The 24734-nt window shown below is 43.7% G+C and overlaps 1 protein-coding gene across 16 annotated transcripts in view; it reads left to right on the forward strand.

Annotated features, from left to right (window-relative positions):
• REEP1 (receptor accessory protein 1) overlaps window positions 1-24734 on the forward strand; it is a 71804-nt gene that overhangs the window by 41369 nt on the left and 5701 nt on the right. For 4 of the 16 annotated variants that reach the window (XM_074821851.1, XM_074821852.1, XM_074821859.1 and 1 more), the window contains 4 exons: window positions 1081-1131; window positions 7529-7697; window positions 15284-15319; window positions 23883-24046. In XM_074821851.1, the coding sequence (XP_074677952.1) occupies window positions 1081-1131; window positions 7529-7697; window positions 15284-15319; window positions 23883-24046 (420 nt within the window). The other 12 variants (XM_074821853.1, XM_074821854.1, XM_074821855.1 and 9 more) reach the window with 10 other exon arrangements.

Consider the following 24734-nt stretch of genomic DNA (forward strand, 5'->3'; position numbering starts at 1 on the left):
CCTGCCATGGTGTGACATATCTTTCATTTTTAAATCTTTGAGAATCTTTTTCTCCGAAATCAATAAAAACACAGCGCTGTTTGAGCTGCAATCCAGGTAGCTGTTTCCAGTTTATCTCTCTTGTTGGCTCTTTCGTTGGTCTCTCAAGAAGCAGACAATAGCCAGTGAATGCACAGGACAGCAGAACCAAACAATAAATTTATACAGAGAGACCAGGCTGGGAGAGACAATAACAAACAGTTCCCAGGAGAGGAAATGAACTGCACAAACAAAAGGAGTGGATGAAATTAAGTTTTCACCATCAACATTAACGTCAGCTGGTTTTCCGTTGAGTCTTCAGTACTGTCTGACATCTCCAAATCAGGTAGCTCTTCCAGGCTGGGCATGGCATGCAGGCCATGGCCATGAGGATATTGCTTGTAAGTTGTTTTCATTCATATGGCAGCAGAAGCAATTTCCTCCTTCACTCAGGTCTGTGCTCAGAGCATAAAGCCAATGGTTTTGGTCTTAGCAAGGCCTGCCTGCAGCCAGGCGTGATACGCGTCTGCATGCAAACTCGCACTCATTGCCCTGAGTAATTCCCCAGTGTCACCCTACTTCTCAGAAGACCTGTCCGTCACCAGGACTAAAGAGACTGCCACGTGTCCATCACCTAATCCTGTGCCTAAATTAGTCATAAAAGTACTCTGTTCTTAATGATCTTAAGTCTGGATTACGGAGGTGGCCAGACACTAGAGGTTTCTCCAGTGGGAAGCATCGATCAAGTGCAAGAAGTGGAGTGACAGCCCATTGTGTTTGTAATTTGCTTTACTCTTTAAACACACTTGCTAGGTAACACCCTGTCAGCTGGGGTTATGGAGTGGTTTCTCCATCTCTCTGGGAAAGCTGAGGAAGGGAGAACCTACATTCAAAGGTGTAGTCCACAGGTGGGTGTCCCTGCTTTTTATGTGTATGTGAGTCCCTGCATATCGGTGCCCAGTGTCATGCTCATGTCTCGCCTCAATTACTTATGCTTCAAACAGACCTTATTCTCAAAGCTTTTATGTGTTGCCACAATAGCTCTCTTTTTTCCCTTGCTAGGTCTCTCAGCTACTTCATTTACACTTGTATTTGGACCAGAAAAAAGGGCAGGTAATCTGCTGAGTGCTTATACTAACTCCTAACTAACGTCTGCCTCCCCATTAGACTAGTTTGAACTGTTTTCAGCTGAGATTGGTCTGAGGCCAGATGCTGTCTGCTCCACTTCCAGTGGGTAGATCCTGCGTGCTGAGCTTTAAAAGCCTGTCTTTGATCTCATCAGCAAAATGCCTTCCAAGTCCTCTGCTGGCAATCAGAGAGACTCCAGCAGCCAGGCAGGGAGCTCTGTATGTGGAAAATCCATCTAACTCAGGTTATTGCTACTGCATTGGCCAAGCTGCTGTGTTTGCTGTTGTTTTCTTGCTAATGGATAAAGGAGCCTCTCTCCCACTGCTGTGATCCCATTAGGATGGTTGGGGTTGCAGTGGAGCTAGTGAGGCCGAGACTTGGCTCAGAAGTGAAGATGCATCTCTGCGAGTGTTTTCTAATAGGTGTGATTGGGGAAGTCCTGCTGACACTGTAGCGATAATTGACATCCTAGGAACATGCACTACACCTTGTAATGAATATCTGCAGGATGGAGGCTGTAACATGTGCATGCAAACATGTCTGCTAGCGTGGAGGAGAACTGCTAATCAAAGTTACAGCAAAGAGAGGGGAGAACATTAACAGGTTTAGTATTGTGCTGGAAGTGTGGTGAGCGTGACTTAGTGTTCCCTTGCCTGTCCATTAATTACTGATCCTAAGATCCAAAAGGCCAGAAGGTGCCATCCTGCATTAACACTGATTGTATTAAAAGCTTCTGTTCTATGACTTGACATTTTTTGGTTCCTGATTTGTGTCACTTTACCATGCTGTGTTATAGTTTCCACAGCTGCAAAATGGAGTTTGTAGGTATTAGAGGTGTTCTGAAGCCTAAATAATGTCTACAGAATTCTTTCAGATTGTCAGACTGAAAGTATGATAAAACCTAGACACTGTTATTTGCTTATATTTAGATCATATTTAGTGGGACTGTTATATAAATCAGAGATTTTTAGATTATATGCCTAATTTTATTTACCTAGAGCCTATGTAAAGTTACCTACCTATGTGGAGTATTTTTAATGAATAATTCCATTGCATGTAAACCCATTTTTTCCAGACTCCTAAATCCATCTCCCTCTAAAAAGTTTTACTTCAGACATGAATGCAGAGATTAATTATCAAGAGGTAAAGTAATTAAGACAATTCCAGCTATTTCTGATGGAGTGCCTTTTACAGTACCTGTCACAATACTGACTTCAAGTTTTGGAAAGGATCAAGATTTTTTGATCCTTCCAAGCAAATATTGGTTGCATCAGTGTTTGTGCTCTGGGCCCACAGAGGTTAATGTTTGTTTCTGGAGATGATGATGTCTGCAACATTTAGAGGAAGGTAGTACGCAGGTTGGCTGGCTTTGGAAGCTCAATATTTTGATACTGTTTTGTCCTACTCTTTAAAGCAAAAATAAGGAGACAATGTGATAGATATGGGTAAGGTATGCCTATGCTACAAATGCAATTTTGACCAAAGCAGGTAGATGTACCTAAATTAGTTTTAGATTAATTACTATGCCACACAGATGGGAGCTTTAAATTCCCTTAGAATCACAGATGAGCTTCTGCAGCTTAAATGTCCATATCTTGATGGCTGATGCCCTAATAGCATTGATAGTGTCATGAATCTAAATAAGGTTGATACCAAGTGGTAGCAGTTGCTGGGGGATGGTATTACTGTGTCCTTTTTAGTATTTGTCTTTTGTCCTATTCAGTAACACTGAGCCCTGCCTCAGCCTGGTCCTTCTCTGCCCCTGTAAAGAGAGAACCGTCCCATGTATGAACCTAGTGAGGTTGGTGGATCCTGGGAGAAGAGAAGGCAAAGGAAGCCTGAAGAGCTCTGCTTTCAGCTTGTGCTGTACCTTCACCTGTGGGGTGAAATTTCTTAGGGACAAGAAGATCAGATGACTTTGGGAGCAGGTACACTGTAGTGAGCAGGGAACAGAGAGACGCCTGCTCCCACTTGTTGCCACCAAAACCTCAGCATCTAGCAAAATCACTGTCTACTGGATCAGAAGTGCCATGCTTACTGGGACAGTCTGTGTCCTAGGAGAAGCTGGATGAGGTAGAAGTTGAGTCTAGGCAGGCAGTCTTGTGCCCAGGGAGAGTAAGCCTCAGTCTTCCAGCATCACTTCGGGCTTGTGTCCTTTTCCAGGGTATGAAGCCCCAAAATACCAGTCCCACACTGCCAGCACAATCATCCTGACAGGGCAGTTAGTGTTCAGTGAGGGGAAAGAGAGAGAAGTGGTGTCATCCACAGTCCCACAGCCCTTCCAGTCCCCATTTTCAAAAGGTTGTATAATACCATCATGCTGTTTGGCTGTTGACACAGTGAAATGCTGTTACCACAGCTACTGTCATGATATTACTGCTGCCATGCTCTCTAGGATAAAACTAGCCCAGATCCGTGTGGACATGCTGCAAACATGTCTCTGGCTTGCAGTGTAGACATAGCTTCAGGACCTGGATCTTCTCTCTGTGCAGACACATAGTGTGCTGAAATTCCTGGGACATCTCCCATGTCTGTAGCAGTTGGAAGAGCATGTGCATGATCACGGCCAAGATGGTAAACAAAAATCCCCCAAACAGCTGCTCTTCATCTTCTACATGATTGTTTTAACCAAACACAGCCCAAGATGTGTGCTGTGCTAAATCTATTCTGTTGTGAAATAAAGCTATTAACTTGGGTTTTTTTGTTAATGAACGGTAAATCTTATTGTGGAATAATAAGAGTTACAGCTGAGTAAAGTCTTTATTGCTAAAATGCATAACTACAGCAGTGCAAACCCGCACAGTGCTGGCTTTTCAAATGTTTGTGTTTTCATATACAGCAGCTGCTTATCTGACAGGGAAATTAAGGTTGGTAACATTTTCCATTTTACTCTGAAATCATCCTAATTCTGTTATAATTGTAATTTCTGTCATGTTTCTATTTGGGGTCAGGTAGAAATGTGATAACTGGAAAAGAATTGTGTTATGTTGTGCCCTAGGAGCAATTAAATCAAGTCTCTCCCTACAAAGACCAAAGATGCAAAAATTGAAAGAAAAGAAATGGAAGTCAGCAGGCTTTCAGGTGTGTTCAGTGTCCTCACTCTGCCTAAGCCTTTGCTCTCCCTGCCATTTCTGAGATTTGGACAAACTGTTTCATGGAACGGTAGGAATAGTAATATTTTGCTGTTATCTGTGTGATGAGCAACTTTTATCTTTGCTGTTATAAACTCCGATTAAATTAAAGCAAAAATCAAGATGACTATTTTAAATTTTTCTTCCTGGAGAAGGCCAAAGTTGTTTAGCACAGCTGCTGTGACTGTGTGTTTAAGGCTGTGGTTGTGTATTATATGCTAATGTAACAGACCCACAGCTGACAGGCACATATCGGGCCCTTGTTTCAAAGCTCTCTTTGGGGCCTTTGATCATTATATGCTGCTATATCACAAGTTGCAATGCAATAATATTAACATATCTTCTTCATTTTCAATGCAAAAGGGTGCGTTAGTGTCATCTTCCCTGCCAGGTTGGTCTGACACATGAATCTTGTCTCTAATCTGACTCATGTCCACATACATAAATCACTCCGTGGAATGAAATGGTATTTGTGTTAGCTGGCTGAGCAGAGCAGCTTGGAGGAGGTTAAAAGCTTGAGCAGCGCTAACACTTGAGCTGGTGGGACTACAGCACTCAGGTTACAGCAGCTCATCAACTGCCAACCCTCCGGCTTTGCTGGTCTAGGCATTCTGCAACAGCAAAATATTATTTAGTGGTCTGATTGCTCTCAGCTTGCTTTCACTAGGGATCTGTCTGTTGTAGTCAGACTGCAGGGTAGGATGTCTTGTGTTAGCTTTAAATCAGCTACTGAGAAGAGGGCGGCTGTGCAGGAATTCAGTGCAAGCTACAAAACCCATCCAGAACTGCAATGCACTGAGCTCTGGGCGGCTGAGATCACACCCAGCTAACCAGCCGTGCAAGGAAGTTTCAGTGTACCAGCCCAGTGACAGTTGCAGCCATAGACTGAAGAGTAAATGTACCTTAGACTGGCCTATGAGAAATAACGAGATGCCTCTTGGAGTGAGAACATATCCCAGTGTGGTTCAGCCACTGGCAGGAGTAGCCAAAATTCAGGCATCAACTCTTGTGGCAGTTTGGAGAGTGAGATGGCAAAGGTGAGATTTTAACAAAAGATCAGCTCTCGGGACTCCACTGCCAAGCATACAAAATGAGCAAAATGAAGTGTCTTGGTATACCAGCAAAAAAGCCCCATCCATTTAAAATACTTCACAAAATAGAACAGGCTGGTGAGAAAGAGCAAAATAAGTCTGCAAGAAGAGTATGGTGGGTGTGTGGACACTTCTCTGTAACTGTCTGCAGAAAAGCTAAATGCAAAATGCTGCCAAACACAGCATACACAGAGAGATCTTAAGAAACCACAGGTTCAGTAAAATGAAGAAAAAAAAAAAACAAAACCACAGTGCAGCTTCCCGGCTAGCTCCACCAGGTGACTCTGCCTTACAAAGGACAGTTCAATTTTATTTTTCTTAGATGATGCATATTTCTACTGATGATACTTTGGGCAGCATTGAAGAAGTTATCATCATGTGCTGTTTGCTTCTTGCCAATGCAGAAAAGTGCTGCAGTCCAGGATGTATAGCCTGCCTGTGGCTAATTTGATATGTTATGGAGTTGAGAGAGAAGTTTGAACCCATTTTTCTTGTACAAAAAGCTTCAGGCTGAGAAGTTGGGAGGTTACTGATCTAGCAATTTTCTTGAATGTAGAAAGTACAGGGTGTCACAGTGACTGTAGTTATAAGCACATGATGCCTTGTCTACTTACAGTCCCTAAAAATAAGGTGCTAAGGAATTTATATGGGTTAGAGGCATTGATTTTCCACTACTCTGCATGCGAAATTTCTAAAGTGATGTTGGTAAATTAGTACTTGTAGGTAAATTAATGCGTTGGCTTCCCAGTGTATTAATGCCAGTGCACTAGGGGACAGGCAGTGTTACCTAACTGCTTCAGCAAGGAAGGTTCTTGGTCTTTGCCTCTGATCGTAGATGGCCAGGATGAGTCCCTTCTCCGTGTCAGGCCAGCACCAGAGCGTACTCTGCAGTGGCCCCTCACCTGCACCCTGGTTTTGTGGCCAGGATACTCAAATCTGTTGCCCAGAAGGGAGCAGTGACCTGTTCTGGTCCAGCCCCTACCTAGAGCCTTCTGGCAGTGTTCAGGCTGTGCTTCCACTTACGTACTGCTTTGACAAATACAAGTCTAAGTGAAAGTGGTGTGTGAATTGCTACCATGTGCCTTATCTGTTTTGTTAAACAGGGCAATATTTGCTGTTGTTTGCCATCTTTCTGATTTCCCCTCAGTCGAAGCATCCGTTGAATTTTTCCTAATTTACACTAGCAGAAATAATTTTAGAATCAGGCTCTATGTATTTATTCCAGTATTTTTTTCAAGACTATGAAGTATCTTTCAGACCTTCCCCCCCTCAACAAAATGTTAAAACTTAGATGTACTTTTTATCAGTTACGCTATTTATATTCTGAATGTCACTTAATGTAGCCAGCAGAGAAGGATAGATAGGTTCTGTATTGATTGTATTTTCTGTCATTCTTACTTTATGTCAGTGGTGTAGTATGAGGGTTACAGAATTCAGAAAGAGGTATAATTATAGTCAACTTTTTGACGGGATGTAGTTTTAATGAAAGGCATTTTTTCATCAACACATCCTATACAAAGAACAGCTACATTCCTTTCCCAAGGAATGCATTGCTTGATTGAAAACTAGTCTAAAAAGAAAGAAGAATATTGTGTTAGTTTATTTCTTCCTTAAACTGCATGAAAAAGCACTGGAATATTTCTTTACATTTAATAATAACTTTTTGTTACTTTAAAATTTCAAATTTCTGTGCTCTGGAAATTCTCTCTATGACTGAGAATGGCTGGGTGAATATCATCATAGATTATTAACTTTAAAAGTCAGTTATTTTGATGCAGACCATTTAATTGTGTTTCTGAAGCCAAGCACCTATTTGTCTCAGATCCTAGTGAAGAAGAGTACCTACTAGAAAGATACAACAACATCCTGCTCCTTTAGATGTGGCCAAGGCTCTGAGTTCAAAGGACTTCATTGAAGAATCAGAGATGCTCGCCATCAAAAGTTTGAATGATTTTGTGTGTAGAACCACTTCAAAAGGAAGAGCAAAGAGCAGGAAATTATGTCTTTAACTTATTTTTGTCCTCTCTAGGTTACTGGACCAGGCAATTTTTTCTCTTCTTATTGTCCTGATGGATTTCAATGAGCAAGGGAGAAGAAAGGCTCAGAATACACTGTTGGATCTAACTTTTATGTGTGTTATTTGCTTGCTTGTTTAACTAGGGACAGGGGGCCCTGTCTGAGAGACTAAGGAGCTTTAGCATGCAGGATCTCTCGACGATTCGTGGAGACAGCAGCAGCACTGTTCCTCCTTCGGTCACTGTACGAACAAGTAGCAAACAGAGTCAGCCAAAAACATCGAGAAGTGCATCGGAAGGCACTGGCAGCTCAGGTAGGTGCCAGCATTATTTTCAGTGTTGTGTTGTCTGGAATATCACACAGTTGAATGAAGTCATGCAGTTGGCAGGAATATATAGAAACAGACATTGCAGGCAGCACATACCAGAATTCACAGGACACAGACATGCTGTTGAGTCTCTTGGACTTAGGAGAGAGAACAATATCATCGTTTGATGGTTACTATTCCTGGCTGGTACCAAGGATGGGACTTGAGCATGCAAAGGAGCCAGCATCAGTCCTTGCAATTTGGGCTGAAAAGTTAGGCTCTGGACTCGGGGCTGCAAGCCATGGTGAGTTTTCAATGAGAAGAGCCAATGGAAGTGCAAAAAGAGGGGATAAGAATGCACAGTAGTGGACGAGGGTCATTATTATCATCAGAGCCACCATATGGTGATACAACCTCTCTCTCTTATGTCATCTAAACATAAGCGCGAGTTCTAACGGATATCTGGCTTGAATTAGGCCTACTTGTGCTTCTTCTAAACTGTACGGTAGCTGTTACAACACTTGACAGTTATACTTTCAGAACTTTATCACTGATGAAGTCTACTGAGAAATAAAACCCATATAAAGCACTTCTAGAAGCAGAGACCAAGATCTGACAGCTGTTTGTGATATGAAGGATGTCTGCATAAGCACTGTTATGGAAAACAAGTCTCTCTGAAGGGCAGTGGTTTGTTTTCAAATTCTGAAAGAACAAAGGGAAGAAACATTGTGCTGGGAATAAGATCCATTCCTGAGGATTTAGTTACAGAAATTTATTTCAAGCTTGGTTAAAGAAATCTTTGTGAGCCCAGATACAAAGCATTTAGTTGGAGATAGCTTTGCAGCTTAGATCTCAAAAATTGAGACATGGAGGGTTATCCCAAGCAGGAGGTTCCAGATGGCTTCTGGGATTCCCAAACACCACTAAAGATCATGCAACTTGACTGCTGTGATGAGAAGCCACAGAAAGTTGCAGGCGTGTTGCACTTGGTGGCTTGTGAAACATATGCTGGCAAGTTTGAAATTTAGCAGTTTCAGCTTGTGTGTGTTGAGGTCTGTACAAACATTTGCTGTGTTTCAAGCCTGTGTAGATTGCTACACCTTCTAGCTTGCTTTAGTTTTGGAATGTATTCGAAATGTCTTGTCTCATCCTTCTTAAAGAGTATCCTTCAAGCCCTTTACAAATTCTGAGAATTATAGCTCACAGACTTCTCTGTTTATTTTTTTAACATCATCTGTTGAATAAATTTTTCTTTACAGGTAAACTGAAATAGCTAATGTTGATGCACAGTGGTTTTATTCTGATGTTTATGTAAGGTCTTGTATGTAATCAATCTTGAAGTAATCAATCTGCAAGTAAAGTGTTCACACACACTATATAAAACTCCTACAACCAAAAAAATTCACATATTTAGACCAAAATAACAAATGGCACAAATAAAGCATAATTTAGTTATCTTAATTCCATGTTGTGTAGAGCAGCCTTTGTAGTTTTGTTCTTAAGGCAGCGAACTTAGCTCACCTGGCCACAAACCTCTGCCTTAACACACAAAAGTTTTTGTGTTTGGTCTGGTTTCATATCAATACTGTACAAGGATCTCTCAAAATGAATCTCTGTAAAATTGAATTGTTCATACACTTTTCAAACTGAGCCTAGTGTTTATCACAAATTTTTGGTTCCTAGTAATTTAAGATTTTGGTTTTAATTCTTCTTTTAGTGGAAACAACACAGATTTGCAAAATCTTTCCAAGACCTTTATCTGTCCCATCTTGCTTAGGGATTTCATTGAGGTCCCTAATCTAGGAGTCTGCTTGCAGGCCCCTTCTCCAGCTGCAGACAGTACAGAGAGACACCTCCAGAGGGTGATTTCACTCACAGGTGGTGGCATCATGCAATACGGAAGACTACAGTTTTTCTCTCACTTTTAATCAGATTAAGTGAAAGGTATGGTCTCTCCAGTCCTTGTGCTGTTTTGTGTGGGCACAATTATGTATGTAGCCAGAATGTCTAGAGGGGCGAATTGATCAGAGTCATAATTATCGTGTGTGTGTGTATGGAAGAGTGTGATCTACCAGCCAGACTGTATCACATCTTGAGGGCCATATTCAGGGTGAGATGACACTGCTCTAGGCACAACAAGCCCAGGCATGGTTCCATCACTCCACCTTCCATATTTGTTTAGTTGGAGTGTTGCACATAAGCAAGGGGCAGACAGAATTTGCTACTGCCTATCAGTATGCTATATATACACATGTAGTATATGCATATATGAGTACGTGCATGAGCAGATACTACAGAACAGCTGACACACAGCTCTTCTTCCTGTCCCAAAGCCCTCAGATAACACAAATGTCCATGTTGGTGGTCCCCACTGCCTCGGAAACATTAGACTTCTCTTTATATTCCTGCTTTAGAGATAATGGGACATACTCAGTCTGACGTCAGATGGAGTCAGCAAAAATACCCCTGACTGTCTGTTTGACATGAGGATGACTCAGTCAAAGACCTCACCTTTCTTGTAAGAGGTCTTTCTAAGCAGCTATTAGAAAGCCTGACAGCAGTAGCTGGGATACACAAAACGACTTTAAGAACTTCAATAGAGAGCCTGGCTGGGGCTGCAAACATTGTACCCTTGATGAGTAGAAATCCTGCTTTATGGAGATTTTTAGGGAGGACTTGAAGGAACGGGTCCTGCATCTGCAGAAGAAGCAGTGTGGTGGTTAGGAGGCAAGACTGAGAGTTAGGACAGATGAATTCACACCCTACTTTATTGCAAAATACTGGTATGACCTGGAGCATACCTTTGTTCCTCAGTGTGTCTGTAAAACAGAACAAATTGTACTTCCCATGCCCAGGTCCTGAAAGTCACATGTGGTTGTGTATTTTAAGGTCAATAAGGATGCTTGTGTATTTTAAGGTCAATACCTTAGAAGATTTCTTATATGGTTTTCCTGTATGCCTTACTTCAGTGATTATAACATGTAAAATACCGGTGGAAAAGTCCTGTCTATGGATTGATCCCAGTTTTGCAAGAAGGTTTCTCTGTTCGTAGTAACAGTGCTCTGTCTGTCGCTACCTCTGAAAAGTTTTTGAACAACTGAAATGTCCCTTTTTATCTTTTCCCTTCTTTTATTCTGTCCTTTGTTTCCCAGTCCAGGAATCTGAGAAGCTGCATAGGGGTCTGCTGGGATCTTAATGACTTGCTGATCTGGGTCCCACTCTTACAGCCCTTCTTCTGCCATTTGTTCATTCATGTGCTTCTACCCCCACCTATTTCCCTACATCTTCCATCCATACCAACCTATGACAGTCCTCTGCAAGTGCAGCTCTCAAAGTCACTGCCTGAATTTACAAATGATCAGTAACTGTGGCAGGGACAGAAACCTGAAGTGTTATTTTGACTGGATGTGTTGAGTGCTCCCACACGTGGGGTTTGCCTGAGGAAGGGAGAATTGCTACACCACAGCCAACCTTACAGGTGGAGAAGCTTGTAGCAGTTGTAACCCTTTTCGCTTCAGGAATGGCATCCCCATGCCTGGGAGTGTGTGTGAGCATCACTCAGTCCTTCGGGGGTCACAGTCTTTGGTGAAGGAATACATACACAGATTGCCTATGAGATTGCTTTTGTAGCTCCCTTTATTTCTCTCATATGGCTCTCAGGGATGCATAAAGGCTGAAGAATGCGTTTTCCATCTAGCACAGGCTCTTAATTTTCTCCGCAGGAGAGACAGCCATGTCAAAGAGACAATAGCAGCCTTATGATAATGAGATGTCAGGTGCTACTCTCAGGTGAAGGAACAGCCTAACTATGGTCACTCAAGTTGTCCAGCAGTAAAGAGCTGTGGACTTGGGAAGAAATCCTGAAAATCACATACCCACCCTAGAAAAAACAGGACTTATTTTCTCATGCTGCCAGGTTTTCACAGCAAAACCTGCTGGCGTGTGGGGAGCTGCCCTGCTGCTCTTGGTCTCAGTTTGTGGCAGTCCCTGAGCTGTGAGCCAATGAATAGTGTGAGCATGTCCTGAGGAGGTACTGCTGTTGCTTACCCTCTTATTATACACTGCCCTCCATGGTCGCTGCCAGCTATTGCCAGTGACCGGTGACAGACCTGACCAGACCTTTCATCTCATCTGGCATGGCTGTTCTTAATTTCTTGAGTGTTATATTCACATGCCCATATTTTTTCTTGTTGCTTAAATCAGCTTAAGGGGACTTGTGGAACCTACATTAAATTAGTGTTTGATCCAGATTAAAAGTACTTTTTACTGTTTTTACTATATTTTAGGGATTATACCAGACCAATTTGCTGATCTGCCTTACTGGGAGCCTCCAAAATACTCAAGGGAGTATGTTATGAGATCAAGTGGCCAGGAACTAGGAGCAACTCAAGCCAGCTTTGCTACTGAACAAATAGTTCATGGAAGCACACCCTCATATTAAGGCAAAGACAAGGGATGGCTCTTTAGATCAAAGTTACAGGAGTTTAGAAGCATCCCATTCCCTGAGCAATGGAAACACAGCCAGATCTGGTGTGGAACTTCGTGTTGCTTAGCTCGAATCCTGTTGTGTGACTGTGTTTAAGAGCAGATATGATATCTGAAAGAAAGTGATTTTGAAAGACAGGGGAGTGAAGAGGTGTCTATTATCTTTCCTGCACAGATGAGAGTGCTGAAACTCAGGTTTCTTGGTATGAACCACCACTCCCACTCCCCCTGTGAGCACCAGAAGTGATCTGGGTTCTGGTTTTCCATCTCTCAGGCACGCTTCCAAGTGCACTGAACCCCATAGAAAGACTCCTGACATCACTGGGCTTTGGCTCTGTCCAAAAGCTGGCTGCAGGAGCACACTGTACTCAGGCTACATTAAATAACTGCTCAGCTTGCTTCATTTCCATTGTTGTTACTTTTATAATATGACTGGTGCTGGTTAGATGGATTTGTGACCCTCTGAATCCCCTCTTGACACAAGCACTGTGTGTGAAGAGTTTGGCCTTTGATTAGTAACGACCACAGGCAGACACAGCAAAGTTTTATTTTTGCCTGCTGAAGAGTGTCTTATGAGGCCAAGAAATAGAATATGCAACAGTTGCCTTTGAGACAAAAGGAATTACTCCTTCTTTTACTCTACCTTTTGCTGCTTTTTTCCCTCTACCTTTTGCTGTCTTTGCTGTCCTTCAGTGGTGCCCGCTATACACTGAGTAGTCCCGCTCGTGCAGATGGCTCCAGGTGTATTCACACCCACCCCACAGAAAGACCCTTCTCCTTCTCTTCACATCCGCTCAAAAGCCACACGCAGGGGCAAAGGCTGCTTTTGCCATGATTTCTGTGTGGCTGCTGACCCTGCACATAGCACATTATGTGAGACATCACCACGGCTGCTGTGAAGCACGTCCACACCTTCCATCGACACACACCGAGGAAACACGATGATTACCCTTGCTGCATGTAGCAGGCCCACCACCTGTCCTTTTTATCTCATCTTTCGCTTTGCTCTTAGTTCAGTGTTTCTCAATTTAGTGTCCTGGCACCCTGATGATAGCCTGTGATATTTTAGCTTTGATGCATGTTCCAACCTGTGCTTCTTCCACAGGCAGAACTGCCCCTTTCCTTTGGGAACTGTAAATGTCATGTTTATTCATCATTATGGAAAACTGGAAGCTCCAGAACAACATTTCCAAATATTTTTCAAGGCAATCCTGTTCTGGCAAATGTCCAGTAACAATCCGCATACAGATACTTATTTATTAACAGCAGGGGGGATTTTGCAGTCCTTAACTTGCCGTATTAAAAGCGTCCTGGACAGTGCAGATAAAACTTGTCACCTTGTGATGGCTGGTGAGTGACAGATGTGACTTGAGGAGTGGGATATTGGCCACTGTGTCACATAGCTCAATCCCACAGCTGATGCAAACACGTCTCATGGTTTCCACTGACATCAGCAACCTCCAGTGTGGGCTGGACACTGGAGGCCAGCCTTGCTTTTGGGTGAGTCAGGGGATACCTCAGTGGCAGGAGACTTGTGTTGCATCACGGGATGGTCAGTGTCCAGAGCTGACGCTGTCTGGGCCAGAGGATCACGTATTACAGAGCCACCCTCTGTATTGCCTAGACCATGTGCCCTTTCTGCTTAAGCTTACCCCAGGCAGAGATCATTCTCAGCTGGAATGATTTCAAAGCAGAAATGTGCAGTGTGCTTTCTGATACTCTCCACTCTTCTGACAGGAGAGAGTCAAGGCTGTTTCTTGGTTTTGCACTTAAGCACTGAAGGCTTTGCAGGACAGAACAAAGGTGGGGGAATATCAGCATTCAGGATATGTCTGGATAGTTCAGTCCCCACCAACTAGAAAAACTCCAGAAAGATGTGTGAGAAACCCCATAAGTATATGTGTAAAATCCATATGTACAACCCATACGTATATGTGTAAAATCAGAGGCTAAATCTGCAGGTCTCTTGAGGTTGATTGAGACTCACCTCTTTCATATGAAGGCCATAGTTTCACAGCAGCATCCAGACGATGTGAGCCAGCACTCCTCTTGAAAGGGTATGACACAACTGCTTGCTTCTGCCCCATACTGTCCTTTCCCTTGGATGTGTTTAAATCTTATTTATATATGCTGATCCCAGTCAGGGAGCTGGTTCAAGTGAAATACTGGTCCTTGCTTCCAGGTTGCTCTTGGCCTGGGTCAGATCCTCAAGCCAGTACAGAGCAGCAGCACAGACATCAACAACAGGAGAAGGAAGGTGGAGGTCAGAGTGCAAGGGGCAATGGGACATCTGCTTGCAGCAGCAGCAGCACTGGTTTATGCTGGTTTTAAATGGCTGTGAAACTATGGAAGAGCTTTCAGTGTCTACTACAGTGCAGGATAATCATGACCAAAGAAATCACACAGAGCTCAAACCTTTTTATTCTTCAAAAGCTTTTTTATCTGGAGTCATTGATGCCACTGTGACGATTAAATTGGAAGGCTCAAACTGGAAATTATTTCTAGGGTGTTTCCTGGACCACAAGCTATCCATAAGATGAAACTGTAAAGGTCAGGCTTTTATGAACAACCGTGAATCACTTGCATTTGCACTGAAGGGGGCAATGCAATTCCCTTCATTACTTTCAATCTGATGGTAATTCCACCAAAATATAATTCCTGGAGGAGTTCTCAGCACGTTCCTGATTTAGGAAGGGATCTGTGAATATTTTTCCTTCAGGAGCTGTGTGAATGACTGCACCAATGCTTGCAGAAGTCTAAATCTACTGAAAAAAATCCAGGCATGTAGCACTACAAGTCCCAGTATTGCACCCTGTGTTTATTATCATGCAGCCCTTTGCACTGGGTCCCTCTAGTCAGGAGTTATTTCTGTTTAGTGATCTGAGAACAGAGCCAGGGAGCTGTATGTAATCCCAGCTTTAACACCCATTAGGCACATAGCCTGGGGTGAGGCACGTTCCTGAGTCTGTGCTCCGTGCTGGTGAATAGAAACGATAGTCTCTCTGTGTACATGGAGGCCATGAAGTCCACCTCAGAATGATGCCACATGTTTTCCTAGAGATAGTAGCTTAGCCTGATGAGTTCCTAACGCTCATCTCCTCTTTCAGTGTGCACGTGTTGCTCGGTATGCCGACTCCTCAGAGGTGAGTGCTGGATTTCCTGTGCCCCAATACCCACGCATCCCTTTTGGGCATGGCTGTGTTCCCCAGCCTGGCTTGCTCCTGCCGCTCGTACTCACTGGGTTTCCTAACACCAGGGGAACAAACCAGGGGAAGGCCAGGCTGCAAGCAGGTTCGTGAGCTGTGTGTGTGCTGATGGCAAGTATTGCAGTGTTTCTCACCTTACTGACCTGTGTTACCCAAGGCTGGGGAGTGTTTCTCTGGAGAAAAACTTCAGTCCTTTCTGTTCTAGAGGATGTACCACTGTTGCTGCACCACTCCTCTGCCCTGTATCCCCCAGAGCTCGTGTAAAATCACTGGGAACGCATCAAGAGCAAATCTTCCTCAGTCTCATCCCTGTTTTGCTCTGCTCCCTAAGGATTGTCATGTGTTTCTCTGTTGGTGGAGAGGACATTTGTGTTTGGGATGAGCAGGGTACATGGCAAAACCCAGTAGCAGACCCTTGTATGACAAAATAGGGTTGAACAGAGTCTCCCTGCTTCAGTCTGTGCTAGAGCTGTTTTTGAAAAATGCCCTCACTGTCCCCAGCATTTATTGTGTTTACCAGCTTATGAGTGTGGTGAACGCTTTAGCTGCCGGTGGTCTTTTCAATTCTGCACCAGTTAGCTTGGTTGCTAAGAGCTGGGCCATATCCCTTCTGCATTTTGTCCCAGTGGCAGATGAAAGGAGGGGGAGGCCTCTGATTTGGGCATTCCAGAGAATGGGGCTGCCAAGCAGCTTGTCTAGGGAGAAAGAAGAAATCCAGACTGGCAGCGTCTCATGTTGGTGGAAGCAAAAAACCTTCGTAACTCCTTTACTTCTATCTCATGTGCTTTTTGTTTATTTTGCACATTCATCAACCTGGAGACGGCAGCAGAGGGACTGAAGGATCACAGTGCTGCCACCGTGCTGCAGCCATCTGTGCCTTCCCCCTGCCTTGCACCTGATGGGCCGCGCAGCCCTGTGCAGCATCAGTGCTCGGAGGCTGGGTGATCCCAGCCTGACACTGTCTCCTTGCACACTGCGTAGGTGGCACACCAATACTCGTATTTGCTTTGTCACCCTCCCTGTTGTCTTTTTCCGGTTCTTTGCACTAGCACATTTGAGGTGAGTGTGCCACTGTGCAGGAGAACAAAGCCTGTTTAAGGTGGTATCTAAGCAATCATGAAACACTTGTATTCACAGTGCATTTTATTAGCACCCTTCTAATTTTAGCCTAAACGAATTTTATGGATTTGACTTCAAAGTGTTACTTATAAAAAGAATCACTGAATCCTTAATAGCCATGAGTTAATCTTAGGAAAGTCATTTAATGATGCTAAAGCAGTAATCAGTCCAATATGTTTACAAATTTAGCCCAGAGTCATGTTGATCTGGTTTAAACTGCATGCCATCTTTCAGATTGGCTTGTTTTACTATCCCCCCACCCCCCCCCAACATAATCCAGTCCCTTAGACCATGTCAATAGGGATATGCTAAGGCTCTATCTCATAGAGGGTTCATTCTGTCTCCACAGGCTGCCCTTTCTCTGTCTCCAAGGCAATAGATGCATTAATGCACTCTCAGACAACAGCCTGCAGTTTAAAATGCTCCTTTGTAAGTGCAGCTTTGGTAGCTTAGAGAGCTGACTACGTAATGTGAACACATTTTTTCAACACCACGAAAAGCAGGGGGGAGAAAGAAGATAAGTTTGTTTAGCTAGGACTAAGTTGTCCTGAAATATTGGCAGTCATCTTTCCTTGGTGCAAACTACTGTGTAGCCATTTTCAGGGTACAGTCATTAACAGTACTCATTTCAAAGAGTTTCTAATCTAAATGGGCAGATAGTCAAGCCTTACCTCAAGCAAGAGTATCAAAGGCTGTTTTAGAGCCATGATGCAGTCTTTTTGGCAGGAGCAGTTGTCTTAATGCTCTTGCAGGTGGAACTCAATTATTTCTCTCACTGGCAGACTCGTAGCAGCCCCCACAGCTCTTAGGAGAGCACAGGCTGGTGGGAGCAAAAGTCTGTCCATCCTGCTCCCTAGGTGATATCCTGAGAGAAGCACTGGACAAAATAAAAATAGTTTGGGCCAAAAGATGGTGGTTTCATGAGGATATGGCCTGCAGGTGCCATGGGAGTGTGCAGTTATGCAGAGACTGAAGACCAGGCTGAATGCAGCATGAGCTCACCCTGTACGGGAGCAGATCCGTCACTGTCAGTGGTAGTGGGCTCCTGTGCTGCTGAAGCTGTTTGCTTCACAGATGAACTCTTTCCTGCCCAGTTGTCTCACTCCAAATGGCCTCACAGTCTGCACATGACAAAGCATTGACGCAATTGAGGACATTCATCCTTTGCTCTGGGCAGCATCACTAAATGCAAGTGTGTTCCACTATATATACTCCAGCATGTCATCTTGACAGCTTCTATGCCAGCCCTTCTCGCTGTTGTTCAGAGGCAGGCCTTTGCTGGCAAAACTCCTTCTTTATACAGGTTTCTGATTTATCTCTTCTATGTTCACGGCCTGTGGAAAGTCAGGCAGCAGCATTAAGGAACAACGGTACAATTACATCAGAGCTCTTTTTTCCCTTCAGGAAGGACAGAGTGAAAATCTCCAGGGATATCTGTTTGCCTTTTGTCAGTGCCTGGTAAATGCTTAAACGCTGGTCAATATTAAACAAGGTTGCTTGGAACTGACATTTAAGAAGTAACAAATATTATGTTTGGTGGTGTTCTCTCAACTAACGTCTCTTAGGTGCTGTTGAAAGACCTGTGGCATGGTTGAGAAGGAGGAATGATTTTAATCCTTGCAGATGATAAATATATCTAGCAGATATTGAATAATCAGCTGTATATGGGGAGAACTATTGCAGCTGCATGTATTTGAGGGGGCATTTAATACTAAAATGCTGATTAGGAGCCTTAGGCAATGTAAGAAATGTGTAAGGACATGAGTGGTGAATGGGACTGGTTTGTGTGTGTGCACCACTGGGTTGTGGCCGTAGCGGTGACTGATACACTCATGTACACCTTAAAAACTACAGCTCAGCAGTGGCTGACAGTCAGCCTAGTCAACGTGTTCAGTCAGCTGTCCACAAGGTGTTGCAGCTCAAAGCCAGCCCCTGGAGTTTTTCCAACAAAATAATGTTGGATCTCTTCCTACACGTGATTGTCACCCTGAAGACAAGGTGACATCACACACAATCAGCAGTACAGCTCAGCGAGGACCTTAATGGGATATTCACTTAATTGTGTTTTAAACAAATCACCTTATTGGTATATTAGATGTATCCAACCCCATCTTTGTGATATGCTACAAATTGCACATGAGATTATTACAGTGGAAAGTACTCTTAAAAAACTAATTGACTTTGCATCAAGGGGGCTGTTCATATATCTGAACTAATTCAATTAAATGATGTAGGTGGTTTTATTTTTGTTCTTAGCCAGTTTTGCTTCCAGCTCTTGTGCTGGGGATTTTTTTTTTAACCTTTCTCTCACTGAGTTTAAAGAACAAATGACCACTTTACGTAGCTCTAGGCATTTTGTTCCTTAAAACTACCCTTTAGTAAATGTTGAATCAAAATTTTCAGTGATGATTTGCATCACTTTGCAACAGTAACTCTGAATGGCAATTTGGGGGTTTGGGTATTTAAAAATACTTTCATACTTACTTTGGTTATTCCAGGGAAGGAAAAATTTTCATAGAAAATCAGTAGGTTCTTTAAGTACATTTGCATTTTATGAACAGCAAGTTAAAACATTGATTGTTGTTTAATAAACTCCAGTTGAATGACATGTATTATGAAAGCAAAGATGAAGATTTCTGTGCTCTGAAACAATCTTTCTTCCCCCTCTACACCCAAATGTTTTCTCCTAACAGTTTGTTCTTTCCTTTTCTCTATGTAAATATTATGGGACTCTGATGTAAGTGTTACAGATTGCATGAGTTTTCTTCTGAGGTGTTTGAAATAGACTAGCATTTAACAACTTAATCATTTATGGGATGTGTTTTCATTAACGGATGACTTTGTTGATGTGATTAGACTTGTTTGCTTTGGTTGCACTTGACTTCAGCTTTGGAAAGGATATCAGCCTCTGTTTTGTGGCTCCTGGGCAGTGTGTGCTGGTGGAGTTGGCTGCTCCTAACTTCCTGGTTTGGCCATGAAAACTGTTGGGGAACTACATGACTTGGGTCAATGTCTTTTGGAAATGATGGCAAATTTATCTTTGTTGCAGGGAAAAGAAGCTGATCGCCATCGTATAATAAATATCTGTTCTCTTGCTCTTATTAAGTGGTGTGCAAACTTCTCTACATGAATTATCCCCTGGATAATGAATTATCCCCCCTTAGCTTTGGAGTGACTTTATCTTCCATTACAATGATACAATACATTGCTCCTGGCTGTAGTCGGTGACTGTGGTTTTCCCCATTGCTTCTGAGGAATTACAGTGATGGGAGGAAGAATTATTGTGCCCAGCAAAATAAGGGGTGGTCCAGCTTCTCTCAAAGATATTGGGGTGCCTGATTCCCACTGTAACTGTATTTAAGTGTCCAAATTTTTCAGAGGATCTAGATCAAAGTAATTTGCTCATCTGTAGTTAGAGTGGGCCAGGTCCTGACCTCTTATACTCATGAAAATCCATAGGAGTTACTCCGAATTTACACAGCAGCATAGACCAGAGCCTGAATCAAAGCAACTGCTGAAAAAAACCCAGCATGCTACTGAATCCCTTTTGTTGCTGTAGAAAGAGTGTTGCAGGTGAGATTTCTTAGCCCTTGTAGAATCACAGAAATTAAAGATGATGAAGGTGTCGCCCTGCATTCCCTTGTCCATGCTGGGTTGTTCCTTGTTGTGCGTTTAATAGCTTAGATCCCAACTCTGCAGAGCACTCGAATGTCTACTTTAACTTAAAATATGCCCAGCTTCAGGGCTTCCCACACAATGTGTTGGTTATATCAGTTCCCTTTGAAGGAATCAGGATAGGATGATAGGAACTGGAATTAAGGGGTCCATTTCCTTAGACTGTTTACAGTCAGATTCTGTCTTGCCTTAGTGAAGAGAGGAGTGTCATCAGGTCTGGATACTGAAAAGACATTTGCAAGAGGCAGCAGCAGCTTTCTCCCTGGCACACCAATGGATTTCCCATTTCTGCAGTGATTCTGCCCCTCCACGCAAAGGTGTGGAGCCATAAATGTAAGAGACAGAAACACCCAAGACACAACCCGCTCTGAGATGGGGAGTCAGTGTGTCCCAAAGATGAGAGAGCCAGGAGAGTCATCTGGTATATGGTCCAGGCTTTTACACAGTCACCTCCAGGCTGTGACACGATCTCTGGGGCTGTCAGCTGCTTCCCTGGAACAGCACACACTGCTGGCTCTGCCACTTTGGGGACATCTGATAGTGGCCTGAGGCCCCACAGCCTTGTATCCTAAAGATGGCTGTTAGAAACACACAAGAGGTCACCTGAGGCCAAGTGCTGTCCTCAAGAAACATGTGCCAGTGCTGACATGTTTTGCTCCTCAGTCTTTACCTTCTCCATAGACAAATCTTGGTGTCCCAGAACATCCATTCACTTTAAGCCTCCATCTCCTTTCTCACTAATTCCTCACATGTGTGTTTATTATTCTGGTTAATCCCCTGCTTTACGTTTTCTCCTGCAGAGGACTCACTCTCTTGGTGTCGGAAAATTATTTTTTTTTCCTGTCATCACCCTATTCACAAAAAAACCCAACTTCAGAGTTGGCGCTTATGCAGCAGCAGCCCTTCAGAGTTGTCTCCAGTGCCACAACAGTGTAATGCTTCCACAAATGTGGGACAAAGTCTGGCACCCCAGATCAATACAAGGTTGGGCTTGCCCACAATACAGATGTTCTCCCCAAGGCAGGGTGAGCAGGGGAACAGGCCTGATATATTCAAGACCTGCTCTCATCAATGGTCAGAAATGTAGTGGACGGACCTGGGACAGACCCTCTTCTTCCCTCTTCCAGTTCAGTGAGGCTGAAGCAACACTGGTTCCCATTTGGCAGGTTTTTAGTGCCTCATTCACCATGAGATGGAGCAAGGGAGAAGAAGGCATCAGACCAACTTCCAGTGGACTTTACAGACCTCTCTGCTGAGGGGGTCAAAGCAGTATGTGCCAGCTTGGAGGCTGAGCTCTCCTCTTGATCTTCACGGAAGCAGCTCCAGGACATGAATGTGATGCTCAGGATGATAGGGAGAGCGAAGGAGCCTGCAGGAGGCTGTGCCTGCCCTGGAGACAGATGATGCAGGTGGCAGAGCCGCCTGGTTATCTTTTTTTGCCCAGCACCCAATTTAAGAGAGAGAATAATAATGGAGAAGGCAATGTACACTGAAAAAAACATGGGATTCACAGGAGCATTATCAGGGCTGACAGTTCCTTCTGTCTCCTTTTGTAGTGGAGCAGCTGGCTGTGGGAGAAAGGGAGCAGGGCACATTCGCCTGATCCTGTATGCTCTCAGCTTCAGCAGCCAGTGTCTCCATGCTCTGGTCACTGAGTGCTCTAATTCCGGTTCTCCAACACCCCTCTCTCCTGTCCCATTCAAGTCCTCTTTTCCCTGGGGAAAGCCCTCCATGGAGGCACATGGCTGGACCTGTGTTGTTGGGCCACTGTGCAAGCCTCAGTGAGGCAGCTAAAAGAAGTCCTGACCCACTTTTACTATCTGGAAACAAAATGCCTAAAGTCCAGCCTGCAGTCCACATCTGAGGGACCTCTGGGGAAGAGGGCAGCTGGGAGCAGTCATATAAATTGGTGTTGGGGGCAGTACTTGGCCTCCAGGCTGCATGTTTGGGCATGCTTGGTTCAGGCTTTGCTGAACAAACAACATTTAAAACAAAATTGACTCCATTTTTTCTTGGCTTAGAGAGGTGCCAAGGACAAGCTTCCACATCCAAGAGGGCCTAAGCTAGGCTCTTCCTGGGTAGCTTACTTCCCAAGTGGAAGGATAAAATAGTAATTTAAATAAAATATGCTTTGCCATGTGGTCTAGAGAACATTTAATTCTCCCCACAGTGTTGTCTTAACACTACAGTCAAAAAACCCAATTCAGCATTATCCTGGGCCTCTCTGCAATGTGACTATCAGCATTTTCCGTACAGCTGGGAAAAAAAGTCAACTTCCAGCTCTTCCTGGAAACCTGCGATGGTGTTTTCCAGCCTGTCCATGCATATGGTGATAAAGGGATAAAAACACGGGGTCAGTGGCTGGAGGATGGTGTGCACTGCTCTCTTGAGCAGCAGCCGCATCCTGTGGGCTGAATGCAGGGGCTGAGAGTGTTTAGCTGCTGACTTGAATTTGGCACTGGAGAGAGCCCCAGTGACCTGCTCGTGACTCATGGTGTTGCTGCAGCCAAATCACTTCCCCTTTGTCTCTCTGTTACCCAACTGAAAGAGCTACTGGACAATTCAGTTCTGTGCTTTAAGGATCTAAATGGATTAGTAAGTATTAGACGTGTAAGCATCCTCTTTGGTTTTAGTCTTTGGTCCAGCAGAGTCTTACAGTCAGGCTGAGACAAGAAGCACAAAGCATTATTTCTATGTATGTTCATACAACAGTCTAAGTATTGAGCCAATAATTGTGGTTAATGCCATCTGAACAGCAAACACTTCCTCTCCTGACACGTTTCAGAATGAAAAAAGCCTAAGTATCAGTTAATCAGAGAAAGCTCCAGCCCTGCTGATAAGAAACTGTGGAGATGCAGGAAGCTTGATCATGCTGGGTGTCCTCTTCTGTACCTCTTGCTTTGGACTGTCCATTAAAAATACCATCTCGCTTCACTGTCTGGATTTAAGGCAGCAAATGGATTGTGACCAGTCCCACAAATATAGTGCCATAAGTTACAAGGATAAGAACCACTGAGCAGGCGTTAATGGTCTGTAGTCATGGAGCCATAATCTGCCTTCAGATCCATCACTGGAGTTAATGCTCCATAAAATTTACTCTAGAGTGACTGAAGAGAGACTTTTCCCTGCTCTGGTCTTGCAGCAACTCCCCCACTTGCTGAGGGTCCATTCAGTGCCTGGTGAAGCTTTTGGTTAACCTCAGTGGATCTCAGACTGGGTGCTTGGCTTGAGCTCTCTCAGCTTCAAGTCTGTTAGTGCTGCTGTGCTTCATATTTCTGCACCACAGGCAGCTCTCTCTATACTGACCAGAGGGCTTCAACACTCATTTGGTGTCTCCTAGAGGACACTCCTTCTGGAAGCAGTGGATGCAGGAACTATGGATGGAATCAGCGTTTCAACAAATCAGCTATTTTATTTATCCCTGAGCCAAACTAAAAAAATATATCTCATTCTAGAGTCAACCTCCAGAACATCAGAGGCTGTGAATTTAGTCTCAATTCTATGCAAAATAATCCAAATAGAGTTTATAATGGCTTCATAAACAAGAGCCTTTTGATTTCTAACCTCACAGCCGCTATTACTCAAGTGTGATGTGTGAACCTACTGTCTATTAATCCCTAGAAGATGCATGGCTTTGCAGTGAGGTGGCATTTGACAGAGTGTGAATCAAACAATCACTGATTTCCTCATCCTTTGTCTTCACTAGACTGTAAATGGCCATGTTATGTAGCTGTGGACAATAAGTATGAAAAGCCACCTGAGGCAAACTGTGAAACAAAAGGTTCTGTGTTCTCAGATGATGAAGAGAACAATTCATTGGATTGTGCATTCATGAGCAAAAGGCCCAAAAAGAAGGATCAACCCCTTGAGGTACTTCCATATTGTCAAGGCTCCTCCTTCTATGACATTCCTTGAATCTTCAACTGAATGAACTTCTCTCTTTGGTCTAAAAACACTGAGTACAAACAATACATTTATGGTCTTTCAAGGGTGGGTCTTGCTATGGGTTTGCTCACTTTTCAGCATGTGTGGATTTCCTGAAAGAAGTCTGAATTTGTGCCTGTGGAGATAATAGTTATACGGGGCTTCAGAGTTGGATCTGAATTGCAGAACTTGGGTGTAGCTCTAAACCACATGTTAACGTGGAGGTATTTGGGATATCAACTGCTAGTTGATTTTTCATGTCTGTAGAGGAAAATATACTCTCACCCCTAAGGCAGGGTAGTTAATGGTGAGAACAGCCAGCACCCACAGCCAGAGCCCTCACAGTTCAGAGCCCAGTCCCCCTCGCTTGATTTCACACCTAGCCAAACCCACCAAAACCAGCAGCAGTTCTTCTGCATGACTTCGATAGGTTTTTGAATCAGGCACTGTGTTAACAAGTATTCTTTAAGTTGCTTCGTGGAAACAAAAGAACTAAAGGAGATGCAAATCTCACCCTGTGGTTTGCCAAAAGCCATTTTAGCAACGCTTTGTTGTGGAGGAAATACAATGTCCATGGGAGATGCTGTAGGTAAAGACTCCTTCCAGATCTGGGCAGGGGGGATGGAGCCACAGC

This window comes from Strix aluco, chromosome 4 (genome assembly GCF_031877795.1).
Source record: "Strix aluco isolate bStrAlu1 chromosome 4, bStrAlu1.hap1, whole genome shotgun sequence".
NCBI lineage: Eukaryota > Metazoa > Chordata > Aves > Strigiformes > Strigidae > Strix > Strix aluco.